The sequence below is a fragment of the Choristoneura fumiferana genome, chromosome 4 (genome assembly GCF_025370935.1).
Source record: "Choristoneura fumiferana chromosome 4, NRCan_CFum_1, whole genome shotgun sequence".
Classification (NCBI taxonomy): domain Eukaryota; kingdom Metazoa; phylum Arthropoda; class Insecta; order Lepidoptera; family Tortricidae; genus Choristoneura; species Choristoneura fumiferana.
The window spans coordinates 6,199,127-6,213,452 of NC_133475.1; the positions used below are offsets into that span (position 1 = coordinate 6,199,127).

At 35.9% G+C, this 14,326-nt stretch overlaps 1 protein-coding gene across 1 annotated transcript in view; it reads right to left on the minus strand.

The window, feature by feature from the left end:
• Nucleotides 1–12,672, minus strand: part of kuz (zinc-dependent metalloprotease kuz) — a 56,022-nt gene extending 43,350 nt beyond the window's left edge. The window contains exon 1 of the mRNA XM_074086689.1: nt 12,115–12,672. Coding sequence (XP_073942790.1) covers nt 12,115–12,175 — 61 coding nt within the window. The 5' untranslated portion in view covers nt 12,176–12,672. The remainder of the gene's footprint in view (nt 1–12,114) is intronic.
• Nucleotides 12,673–14,326: the final 1,654 nt, after the last annotated feature.

Sequence of the window (14,326 nt, forward strand, 5' to 3'; positions counted from 1 at the left end):
CAGTCTGTCCAAAAAAACAAAACATTCTGCCAGAATAAATCATTGTAACTCATACGTAGGTGAGTCGTTGCCACACGATTTTAAATTGTCTCCTAACGTTTCTACGACAATTATTGTTTTGTGCCTTAACCCAATAGGTATAATATGTTCTTTTTTGTACAAGAACAATTTCCTGCCTTCCCCGTCTTCAGAAAACAACTTGTTCTCGGAACTTCTCTTAATTAACGTCATTTCTTTTCTACTCGTAAGTAGTCCGACTAAACTTCTTGTTTATGGATCTAAAAATACGACTGCAACACATTTGAGACACGTGTGGAGAGAGAGTTGGTGTTATGTGAGAATATTATATAGATTATTATTATTATAGTTGCCTTATTGTATGATCTGAATGTTCATGGAACGTAGTTACCTAAACTTGCGTTTCGTTTTGTTCGCTCATAACAACCTAAATACCTTTGTAGCGTGGGGTACGTCACAGTAAATAAAGCGATCAGGCATAAAGGCAGGCAGCAGCCTGCATACAAAACTGTATGGACGACCACGCGACTGTGGAGCTGCGCTTGGTGGAAAGTGAACCTCATTAATTTTAAAAACCATTCAACGTAACATAGCACGCCTGGCCTTTTATATAAGAAATTATAAATGCCACATTGAATTCTAGCCCTTCGATATCAATATCAGAGACAAGACGGCAAAAGCTCCTCACTTACAAAAAATCTTCGTTGCTTTCCTATCGGGAGTTCATAACACGACAACCACTATACGTGCTTCGAACTTCCAATAACCAGTGTACCTCACGGCGTCGAATATAATTTCACAGCGCTAACAAGGAATAGTATATTTCGGAGAACAGAGTATGTTACCGAGATAGGATCGTAGGTACAATAGATTAAAGATATTGGCACTGGGCTGTGAGACCGCAGCGTCATGCTCGGCGGAGCGTGGCCGGCTTCCAAGGCTGTAACACGATTTAGAGCCTCGCCACCGACTAAACTCCTGTGCAACTTTTTTATTTTATTTGTAGATGTAGCCATAGCCGTAGCCGTAGCGCTGTGAATGAAGTCATGGTGGTGTAATAGAAAACAACCTAGTATGCCATTGATACCCATCTGCTGCTCTTTAATTGCTGTTCACGTACAACGTGTACTTTACTGTATCATGTTACGTAGTGGAGTATTATTAATTACTCGTTATATTCTTTTGATTGTAGTACGTATACAGATAAGAACACAAATGTGTACTAATGACCTCAATTTTTAGACCTTCAATACACGTACAGTCAAGGAAACTGAATCACGTACCAGGGTGGAACCTTTGTGCTACTAATGTCATGTTGACATCACATACATTCGCCACAGAAATCATAGCAAATACATAGATTATGAAAAGGGTCCACCCTAGTACAGACAAGTGTAAAAATATGAACTTATTCAAAGTTTCAAAAATAAGTACCACAGACTTTTATTCCGACGCAATAAGGCCGTAGTAACATATTTTTGAGTGGTTCGAATATATACTTATTTTTGCACTTGACTGTACGTGATTCAGTTTCCTTGACTGTACAGTCATCAATATTATAGTCAGCATCAAAAGCAGGTGATCGTGTTTGTACCTTCTATCATCTAGCTAGACTTTGTCTATCTTTCATGACGTAGCTGAATTTCGTCAGGGAATAGAATCGACACAACTTTTGATACTAGCTGTACAGTAGAAATGAATTATGGAAAATAAGTAAGTACCTTAATAGGATCTGTACATACACAAAAATTAGATCGAACTCGAAATCTGTTATGCGCACTGGATTTCTATTTTATAGAGAAAGTTAATAAGGTATAAACGCCAATTTAGCTAAATTGGGACATATGTGAAAAAGTAAAAAATCTTTCTATAACATTATGAGAATAACACTTTCAATTATGAACAGTGTTTAGAACGAAATAGATATACGTGTACTGTACAGTACAAGCATCTCAACATTTAATGAATTAGTTATGAGGGTGCACTAGTGAGGGGTGGCTTACGGCAATAAATTAAAATCATACCAAAACAGTTTTTCTTCACTCTAAACGGTAAAATAACTACTAATCAAATAAGCTTAATTTGCTTTAGGTGGGTTCGTCGGCACAAATTGTTCAACGGGGAACAATCAATTCAATCAGAGTGACCTTCTTTCAATTTAAACTAGGTGTAGGCATGAAACGTGCGTGATCATGGCTGCATTGCAAACCATGCAAACAAAGGCATAAGATCAGTAATCAACATAGGTAATTCTGTAGTTAATTACGATATTTATAACGTTGTAACTATTGCAGGATATTTACTTATTGTTTAATTTATCCACTTTACTTTTGTAAACCTCTACCGAGATTTGTTTTTTTCAGCTGTGATTATTTTTTTACTGTGTCAATAAAGGAATTATGATGTATCGTGACTTGAGATTAAATCGTTTATCTAAAGTGGTCATTCACCCTCAAGCAGAACCATCTCCAAGGGGAAGAAAGTAAGCCACCATGGAGAGTTTTGCATACTTGATTGCATTTATAAAGCTAGGTGAGGGTTCGCTAAACAGAAGACACGTTTAATTGTCCGTAGGATCGCTAAGGGTTTTAATAGACAAAAGCACTGTAAGGGCAGGGTGGGGGTTGGAATGGGCGGTTACAAAACAACAACACGTGCACAGAGAGAATGTCATTGCACCTCCCGAGTTCCCGACTCCCTGCATTACCTATTCAGGGATAACTGGCGGCTATGTGGCGCGACGGGGTGTTCGGAACGACGCCACACGGTGGTCATTTCAGGGAGTCCTTCTAGAGTTATTGGACAATCTCTCTGACCGAATTTATCTACTTTATTAGACGTAAAAACGTGTGATATAATAAAAGCTTCATAATTAAGATTCTTTTTAAAAGTCGCTTGCTATTGCTACCTTTTCTTTTAGGTCCGATGACTGATAAAAATAAATCTATTCGCAGAGCAGAATCAACTAAATCCAACAAGTTGATGTGCTAATCAGGAGACATGCGATACCGATACCGTTAGAATCGTTACGCAAATTGGACTGTTGCTCTAATTAATTGTTAGAAGGATTCTAATGTTGACAGTCTTTTCAACTTTATTCGTAAATACATGTAATGTACATACATGCTTATTATTAGAACATGTTGCTTGGCTCTGTTATTTCACATAAAGCTGGTAACTTAAACATTTAAAATAAGACCTTTTAGATAAATAATAGGTCGTGCGTGTGGTTCTCTAATTTTGCGCAGACAATTGTTTCGCCGATTATTAGTTCCACCAACTGTACGTTTGGTCTGTCTGTATGTTATAAAGTCACTTTTCAAAATGTCAACTTTCGTTTAGTAGAATATTTTGGTTGGCATAAATGTTTTATTAAATAAAGGGTTTCGTTTAGTATGTAATAAGCAATGTATAAGCACAACATTTTCGTTGTGTTTTTGTTTGTGCACTAATAAAGCGTTTGTGACACAATGTTTGACCTATTGATAGAATATGGCAATGATCACGGTATCAATCTTGTACCAAAAGTGTGTGTGTTAGATTTCGAAAAAGCTGCAATTACCGAGTCTTCGATCTAATTTTGAAAACATCTATGTAATGCCATTTTCAGTTCAATATTGTTTTTCATTAGACTCATGTTTTGGATATTCAAAAAGAAATATTAAAGGATTAAAATACGATTCTGGCACTCGCCGGCCGCTGCCGCGGCACGCTCGCTTCTCTTGTCTTGTCGTCGCACCTAACTGGACTTGGTCAAACATTAGATTTCTGTTGCTATGCTTACGTATAAGCAATTTAAAAAAAGGTGTGTAAATCTTACTTACTTAGTTTAAGTAAAAAGTTGGCTTATGTATAAAAAGGGAACTGCTGCACTAACGAAACGTTATTCGTTCTATAGTTGTTTGACCTAGTGAAAAGTGAAAGATTTGATAAATGATAAGTGTCCCAAACGTTTTGAGTCATTTTGATATTCTACTTTATGATAATTCGACCAAATGACAAGTTTTCATCGTCGTCAAGTATCATCGGCGACACGTTGGTTGGCAATTGATATTCGGCCAAATGAATTTCTGCGAAAAGACAGAACACCAGGTCGTGTTTATCCACGGGATCTAATACCCTTCGCAATCAGTAAGTTACGAATGCAGGTATTCAAGTAAGTCTTTACGTACAACTACATAATGTGAACATCGCTACGTTTTTCATTGTTCGTTAAAACATGATCTAACGCGAGACAATGACACTGGTACATTTGTTCACATATAAAAGAAAAACTAAACATTTTTATCACATTACTTCATTTCTGTTTATCCATTTGTAGGATGTTTATGGCTAGTTTTTTTATCATTTTCTGCATGAACTGCTCATTTCACACCTTCGGTTTTCTACTTTACTCAACCAATTTTTTTTAGTGGTATAGGGGGAAAACGAACAAACGGATCACCTGCTGGTAAGCGATTATTACCGTCGCCCAATGGACACCTAGAAGACTAGAACAGTCACAAGTGCGTTGTGCACACTAGAAGAGTCACAAGTGCGTTGCCGGCCTTTTAGGTAGGAGTAGGTACGCTCTTTTCTTGAAGGCTTGAAGGTGAACATGATAGTGGCTTCATGATTCATAGTATAAGAATCATAACTTGAAATATCTCATCATTTAGGTAGCATAATAATAATAGCAATAGCCTATCTTCCCACCTGACCAGATTAAGTATCAAATTTAGCGTCAGCATTTTGGTCATTTAACTGCGACACCCACGTGCATTGCATGTCTCGTTGCCATTATACATAAGTTGACTCACATCCGGCATTAAATACACTTGAGTGTTCTTACTGCCTTAGATCAGAGTGAAATATGATCCTGAACCAGATCAGTTTAAGAAAAAAACTCTCGCGCCTTATTGACTATCGCGGTCTCTCATTAACAGTGTTGAAGCGGTGTTAACAGCGAGTGCGTTTATGCGGCGCACGCACACGTCACGCTGATCGTGACCTCGCCGGTTCAACGAACGAGCCCGTCACCGTCACTGCTCACCCGCACACCGCGATGCGTCAGCCCAGCTTGTCTGTAGTCTGTATCTGACGTGACTCTGGGCTCAACCGCACAGGGGAGATTATGAATCTAAATTAGATCTGCAAAAAGGTGATCATTCAAGTTCATCTGTGTCCGGACTGACACATTGAGCTTGTTTTGAAACAAAAGGTGGAGGTTTACATAGATTCCCGGAGTAATAACTAACTAGATACTAATGATACTAACGAGTGTTCTTAAAGCTTCATTATTTAAGTGCATTATGGTGGCGCATCTAATTACCTCATTTAGTAGATAAATGACTAGACGAAACAAACGACGGATTTACGCAATCGTAAGAAACAACAATGGTAAACCGTAAAGCCATACATACCAAGTTAAGAAAGATTAATTTACCAATGCAACTCTACAATCTTCCATCGAAGAGCCATCTGGGTATAAATGGGTAGGTAATTAAATGCATTTCTTGTTATCAATACTTGGAACTCACTCGCTAGCGAGTTATAATTACGTTACGATAAAGATTGTTTCGAAGAAGATTCACCAAACGAAACCGTTTCTGCAGGGCTACTACGAAACTCGAAACTCGAAGTTCGTATCGTAGTATTAAATAGTATGTCACGCAAACGAAACCGTTACTGTGCATAACAAACAATGTTCTTGAGTAATATCACGTAGAAGACGAGAGACGACGTTCTCATTAGGTAATATAAATATCACGATCACAACAATGTGAAAGAAATTAACTTTTATATATATTGAAATTAAATGACTTTCATTTTCTTTAAACATCGTAAAAAGTGGTCTTATAAATAGTGATACATTGTTAATATTGGCATTCACACCTAATAATATTCTATCTATCACATTGCTGACTGAAGCGATCTTTTGTCCCTGTACCACTACTACCATGAGTTTAGTGACCGTACTCGATAGCCATCGTAATGAATAGTATCACGCCCTAAAATCTGTTGGTCATCCTTCTCTCTCTTGGCGCTGTTTACGAACAGAGTGGCAATGACAAATTCCGCGTACCTTCCACCTAGTTTGCTTTTTCAAACGGTAACTAGGACAGGAATAAATCAACTTCACCTGGCGGTCGTATCCAGCCAGTCGCAACGCATTAAGGCAACGTCGCGTATTTTTGACACGGAACAACCCTTGTCAAAGTCTCGATTATCAGTAAAGGGATTTTGTGACACAGTAAAAAAGGGTCACTATTCGGAGGGTCACGTTCACGTTTAGCCTCTAGATAATGGAAGGAATATAGTTCCCGATAGCAGTCAGTACACGGTTAAATTTGCTATTGAACGGTACCTACCCGTTAACAAGTTCTTGCCTCTTCCTCTTTGAGTATATACTCAAAGCTCTTCCTATAACTATTATGATTTTAACTGTAGGTATGTGTAGCGTTGAGCGCGGTAAGTAAGGACCAGTGTAGATCAACTTGCTGCCCCTCGTTACTAATGAATTGCTGGAAGTGCAATCCGAAAAGGATGCAAATAGATCTCAAAGTGGATATTTCCTCCCCACAGCTCGTTAACATGTAGTGCCGTAGTGACTCTTTCAGCACAGCCGGCTGTGACTAGGTTCCTGGTTAGCGAATGGCAACCGGGTTTAGAGAGTATGGGCCTGTTTCACCACTCATTGATCAATTTTATGTGATTAGATAAATGTGATGCCGTCTTTGTTTATTTGGACCAAACAAATGATGGCATCACAGATAAGATATCTGTTAAAAATGTATCCACGTGTGGCTAAAAAGTACTTATAACTAACTATCTACTGCATTTAGGAACGTTATTTCTTTAATCCTATATAAATAACGTATAATATATACTAGCTTTTGCCCGCGGGAATTTGGTTATAGCGCGCTGTTCCCTCGGGAACTGTGCATTTTTCAGGGATAAAAAGTATCCTATGTCACTCTCTGGCCTATAAACTATCTCGATGCCAAAAATCACGTCAATCCGTCGCTCCGTTTCGACGTGAAAGATGGACAAACATACAAACACACTTTCACATTTATAATATTAAGTATGGATTGGATAAAATAAACGTGAAAGTTTGTGTTTTCCTCACTCTTTTACGTTAAAAAGGCCTCAAAGGTTTAATGAAATTTAGTATGTAGATAGCTCAATTTAGGGAATAACATGTGGGTCACCCACTTTTTATTCCGATATTCTCATGGGATTGGGGTATACCGTATACCGTATACGCAATGTAAATTCCTAAAATCTGAACCGCGAAATCTGAGAGACATTCGTTATATTTGGCACAGATGTTAAAATACCTACCACATCATAATTTTCGGAAATTCTAGAGAATTTAGCAAAATCCCGAAATATCAATTCAACTGCCAGACCTGGTTATAAAATCAAGAATAACGAAAGTTTGCACAGCGTTGCAAATTATGTAAATACGCCGCGTAGGTATAGGAACTCTGTTCTGTAGGTCATCGACTAATAATAATTTATTTGCAACTAAATGGTGATGAGTGGTGAATGAGTAATGTATAACAAAACCCGTGCTGCTAAATCAGTTTTCCTTGTAAGCGCTACATTACTGGGCGGGACAAATGAGTTTTGGTAGGGAGATACCTAGTGCCATCCGCGAAACGCGTGATTTTGTCAAAATTAGCCATTAACGACATTGTAATAAGAACCACGGCTCGCGTCATCGTGAATGACTCTACCTATACCCAGTAACCCAGTAGATAGGTATTAAAATAAGTAATGCTGGGAACCTACCAACCTCATCTCATAAAAACGATAAAAACTGAACTCCGTAATATGTACATATGTGTAGTCTTTTTAATGAATGAAATTGATTCCTACAATCTCGAGCCAATTTTGCTATGCACCCTCCATATTTTGTTAGTTTGGCTGGTAGTCTAGACACTAGACACATATTAAATTCGTATGTATTACAGGACTAACGGTACACCAAGACGTAGATATAATGGTAAGTCATAGAATGATAAATGGTTTTTAGTTTTTAAGGCAGCACAACGCATACAACAAGAGTTAGTGGGTGGTACTGGCACCTAGTCCGGTGGGTATGATTCAGAATTTTCGTAACTGGTTTTTGCATCATAAAATTGAAGATTGCCGTTTGAAGGGGACGGCGAAAGTAGAACGGAACATAGCCACTTAGATTTAGGTTGTTGCAAATCTTACTTTTGTACTTTTTGGCGAAACAGGAAAAACCTAGGTTTAAAGTAAATAAACTAAAAAGGCTAGTCTAGTATTTTTAAAAAGTCTAGACAAATTTTGGTCAACCAACTGAGACTGTACTGGAGCTCAAATGGTAAAATAAATGACAGTGAGATGAAGCCGAATAGATTTTGTACCAACAAATGGAGAAATCTTAACAACAATAAATGGCTAATGCAAAGTCACCAGCCACAAAATAGTAGAAATTTTTAAATAATAAGAGAAATCTTATTGTTAAATTGCAGGTTAAAATACTAACAGCCTTATTCATAAAAAATCCTTAATTGAAGTTTGATCGGTCTGTTACTTAGCAGACTGATTAAGCTTGTTAGACAAGAAGTATGATTCATAAACGCTTGCTAGCAGTCTGCTAGTTGTTGAGCTGCTGATAGACGGATTAGACGCGTTATGTTGGCCACCTTGACAAATCAAAGACAAAAAAGGGCCTAATCGATAATTTAAAAAAAAAATTGACAGCAGTGACAGCAAATTACCAGGAAAAAAAATAAAAAGCGAGATGTTTGTTTTCCCGCCATTTCCGATCCGCATGTTTATGTTGTGCAAAAAGCCATAATTATGTTAATCATCCTTATTTTTTTTTCGTATTTATTGTTAATTTATTGTTGCTAATTTAGAGGATTTTTAAATACAAATTCCTGAAAATAAATTTTCCTGTTTTTTTTTTAATCTGCGTAGCCCTGGCCTTCACTATAAATATCTTCGGTACCTATGGTTTTTTGCTCTAGTCAAAGTCAGCTGTTCAAACTTGTGGCGGCCATTTTGTGACTTAGCAGAGAGATAAAGGAGGGTCTACGGTCCTCTAACTTTAGCAGAGCCTTGATCGACTGATTAGTGCTAACAGACGTTTATGAATCATGTTTTTTAGCATCGGGCCTTCAAGGAGCCTTCAAGGAGGCTCTAACTTTTTATGAATAAGGCTGTAAGTCTAAGGCTTAATGCCTAGGTCCTAGGTAGAGGTACAGACCTACATGTTGCAAATATTAATAATTGTCAATTTTCCAAACAGTTTCATATGGCAGTAACTATCCAATTTTCCATGATGCAAAGTATTGTGTGTGTTAATCCAGGTTATAAACTATTTGTTGAGCCGTTTTTGGATGGTGAAGTAACAAATGCCCAAACTTTTAAACTTTCATACTATAAATATTAGTAGGTCTATTAATCTTTTCACTGCCACAAAACAAACAAAGTGACATGCTCTGTACACCACAGAAAAACCAGAGAAAAATAAACTTCATTTTGAATTCCATTGCAGAAGGATTCATTTCTAGTTGAATGTTGGTCATGTACATAGACCATGGCGTGTGTGGCATTCATTGGCTGTCACAACTGGATGACTGTGGCAGTGAAGAGGTTGACATATTACCGAAATATGTATGACACTCTATCTATACTTATTTAAGGGATAAAGTCATGGCTAAAAAAATCTTTAAGAACTTTTTGCTACACTTACTCATTAGGTCAATTTCTATTAGAAATAGCCCAGATAAGGTAATCCTCCGAGTCAGAGCAGATTGCTTACAATTGCAGGTAATAATAATTAATCAAAGCTAAGGAATCATGACCCACTGTAGAACCTTTTCACTGAAAATATCATAGTGCTATACTAATTGAATACAAAAGTATCTCATCTTTAAAGTGTAAATACCGAAATATATACAATAATATATAAAACATTAATATGTATATCTGTTACTAAATATAAAATAAATTAATACACATATTACCTAGAACACATAAATAACACAAGTATAAAGGATAATTACTTACTACATAGTCAAAATATCACCAATGGGGTTTATCACGCTAACACACACAAGTAATATTTACCTTGACGTTTCAGCAACATTAGAGTGGCCATGGTCACGAGTAGACTGAAGTGTGGGGTGGCAAGTCTGCCTAGCAGCGCAATGAAATTTATATTTTAGAAACAAATATATATATTTTTTTTATTTATGATGGTGGAAGCATTCTATACTTCCACTGATCGTAGATATACCTAGTTAGTGTCTAGTTTTGTAATTAAATGACCCCATACATCCCTGTATTATTATTATTTTTTTGTTATTTTTTCTTTCATTTTATACTGTAGGTACAATATTTTATTTGTTATTATTTTATTTTGAAAAATGACTCAAGTTTCAGTTGCGGCGCATTCTTCTTGGCAATGATGGTCTTTCCGAAAGCGCTGGTAGTTTAAAAAAAGCGGCCAAGTGCGAGTCGGACTCGCCCATGAAGGGTTCCGTAGCAGCAAGTAACATAATATAAAAGTTCTTTGTTGATTGAATGAAAGGTAAATTTCGGTTTACGATTTATGACGTATTTAAAAAAAAATTACTTACTAGATCTCGTTCAAACCAATTTTCAGTTGAAGTTTGCATGGTAATGTACATCATATATTTTTTTGAAGACCTATCCATAGATACCCCACACATATGGGTTTGATGAAAAAAAGTTGTTCATTCAAATTGTTGCCTAAAACAACACATTTGTACATTAATTTGTCAGCATTAATGAATGATATACATATACCCAAATGAGAAATTTTGTTTATTATGAATATGTAACAAGCATCTTTTTGAAGCAGTAGAGACCATTTCGTTTGACATTTTGTTTGTTAAAACCTTGTGGTTATTTAGTTTTCCAACTGCATAGCTAATAATAAGAATGACCATTTCTGCATTGTCAACATTCCAGTTGATGACAACCACGGTAGACCTACTGATTTTTTTATAAACAAAAGGTCCTGGGCCCAATTGCATATCAAATTACAAGCTAATAGTATTATTAGTTTTGTATTGAAATTCACTAATACTATTTGCTCTGCATTAGTGCTGGGCCAAATGTGGTTTGAACGGAATACGAACTTCGGCCGATCAATTGGTAAAAATAAAAAAATCGGCCAAACTATGGTTCAAAAAACTGCCTCTAGTGAATTCTAAATACGAGTAGATAGATTGTAAAATTTGATTGTTGGAAATACCATTTAATGATTAAAAATACTTAATGTTCCTCAATGTTTAGTTTTGAAAATTGTGAACCAAAAACTTTTTTTTAATTCAATTTACGAATTGTAATTAAAAGAATAGGTACCTACTAAGTTTATTGAATTTTTGTTGCATATTTTACTGATATGACAGATATGCTATCTTTTAATTTCATTCAAAATAGTACAAGTAGGTTCTTTTTTTCTAGTGTCAAATGTTCGGCATTTAAACTGAATTTTATCCCAATGCCCAAGTTCGGCTCAAGCTGCCGAAATTCGGTTAAACCAAATGTAAAACTAATTTCCGCACATCCCTACTCTGCATGGAACTGCACTCATAGTGTGGTTAAAATTACTTTGGCCCAATCCATATGCTTAAACAAAGCAAACATACATCATTTCCTTCAATCTATATGCTAATGAAGGAAATTATGTTATTATTGTGACACTGGCCATGGCAAAGTGAAAACTATATGCTTGGGTTTTTTTATGGTTATGATTAACTTTACATTCCAAGGTCACAATTTAATATTCTGTAGTATACACAAGCATAAAAAACTGAAAAAAGCACATTTCTTCAAAGACATAAAAGATGCTTGCCGTGATTTCTTTCAAAAGAGATTTCAAACAAATAGCAAAAATGACTTGTAACATGGGAGGCAGCTCAAGTAATGGTGTAAATTCAGATGATAGGGCCCACTGGATAAGTACTTAACATACAAACAGCCTATATTTTTCGATATTATAAGCAGTATTATGCTGTAGTGAAGTAGCTATGTTTATATTATTGTGATGGATCGACAATTCGACAGTATATATATATATATTGACACAATGGCACTTACCACTTTCGATATAGGGCAGGGCCAGAAGTAGAAACACTATGTATCCAATATCACTAAACATTGTCACTTCTTCAGGTACACTTCGCTGCCACTAACTCATCGCACATTTAAAATAATACAGCTGATTTTCAAACTCCACAAAACCTTTGTCTGTTTTTCGCACCAACGCATGCGCGAGCTAAATGTATTTTTTTTATTTACATTACAATAATAAATTATGTACAACTAATACAAGTAAACTACACAGTTGTCACCTCAATATTTTACAGAACGATTCGAAAAGCGAGTGGAAACATAAATTGTTTCCGTGTCTGTAAACGGACCAACCCAAAACCACCAACATTTAACAGTTATAGCACAACAAACAAAAATTTACAAGTCATGAATTTCATTGTTCCATTTTTATATTATCACTGTTTTACACTTAAACTAGCAACTATCATTATAATACATTAGAAAAATTAACATTATAATCCAATCCTTCTGCTCCACTGCGAAATTGATTCATACACTGTTTTTTTTTTTTTCTTTCTGTCAAGAAAGAAATGTCTATCTACAGGAATGAATGAATGAACTATGACGCATATCGAATCGAATGAATGTTTTGTTTGATTGACCGAACATGAACATGGCCCTATCAAATCTGTACCACGAAATCAAAAACTCTAACTTCGTATATTGCCGTCCCGCTGACGCTTATGTTATTAAATACGCGAGTAAAAGAGATGGTGCGATACGAACTTCGATTTCCGAGCTTCGTATAAGCCCCTGGACCGAACCGAACCAAAGAAACCATAGAGTAATTCTTCTCTACGACTTTTGTAAAATTGTGTTGGTCCAGTATCAAGTTGGTATGAGTGAATTTATACAGTTTTATTTATCTATGGTCTATTTTTTTATTCCGTGAAATTCTGACATTTCTTAGTGTTACTACACTAGGCAAAAAATAATTCCCGAAAATTTTAAATGAGGTAAAACAAAAACTAGGAAATAGAAAGCACATATTTCTTACTATACATATTAAAATTTGACATAATGTAATAAATAATTAATCAATACGTGGTTGGAATAATTTTAGATCAAACTGTTTACACGTAATAAATTATTTAACCCTTTTATGAGTAAAAAATTAATTGACTGCGTATCATTGCATCATTGCTATGATTGACATATATCGCAAACCTTCGGACTTAAAAATTATAATTCATAGTTATTAAGTTTCAATATTCGTCTCAATAGGTATAATATTTTCAATCGTTTATTTAACTTTTGACAGCTAATTAAAATAGTGATGATCTATATAGTCTGTCAAAAAAGAGAAGAAATTAAAAAGTGGCAACACTGTAGTGTCCTCCCTTTTTGGTTTGACAGGGTTTGAAAGGGATGACACTACAGTGCTGCCACTTTTTAATTTCTTCTCTTTTTTGACAGACTATACATGTATACTTTGCTGCTGTCAGGTGTCATTGGCAGTAATGGTTGCTAACCTAAAGCGACTGGTTGCCATTAAGCAAAAAGTTAAAGTTGAAGTTGATGCCCTGCAGGGCTACTACGAAACTCGAAGTTCGTGTCATGCGGTCCCTGTGACACTTATACTGTTTAATACGAGAGCGAGAGAGACGGTACGATACGAACTTCGAGTTTCGAGTTTCGTAGTAGCCCTGCAGATGCGTTACTGATTCGATTTCTTTTAACAATGTGTATGAAATGTGGAAAATGTGTTACCAATCGTACATTTTTTAAATTTGCTGCTTTATGGAATATTACTGAAATTTTCTCCCGTCAGTGCATTATAAATAATTGAAAAAAAAAACCGGCCAAGAGCGTGTCGGACACGCCCACAATAGGGTTCCGTAGCCATTACGAAAAAAAATAAGTAATATTTTTCTAAGGATTTCGTATTTTATACGGAATCTTCCAAGTTTAGGTATATTTTATACCTTAGGCTGCTATTTACTCTTAAACTACTAATAATTCTCAAGTAAACTTAGCCGTTCTAGTTTTCCTTGAAAGTTTGATGTACTTACTACCATACTGAATTTTTTTTAAAAATTCCACCCACCGGTTTAGATTTTAGAGGGAGGGGGGACGGGGGACGCTTGATTATAATGAAAATTTGCACTTTTTAAAGTAAAACATTTTGCAAAAAAATCACTGAATCGAAAAATTGTCTTAGCAAACCCCTAATGCATATTAAACTATTCCATTTAGG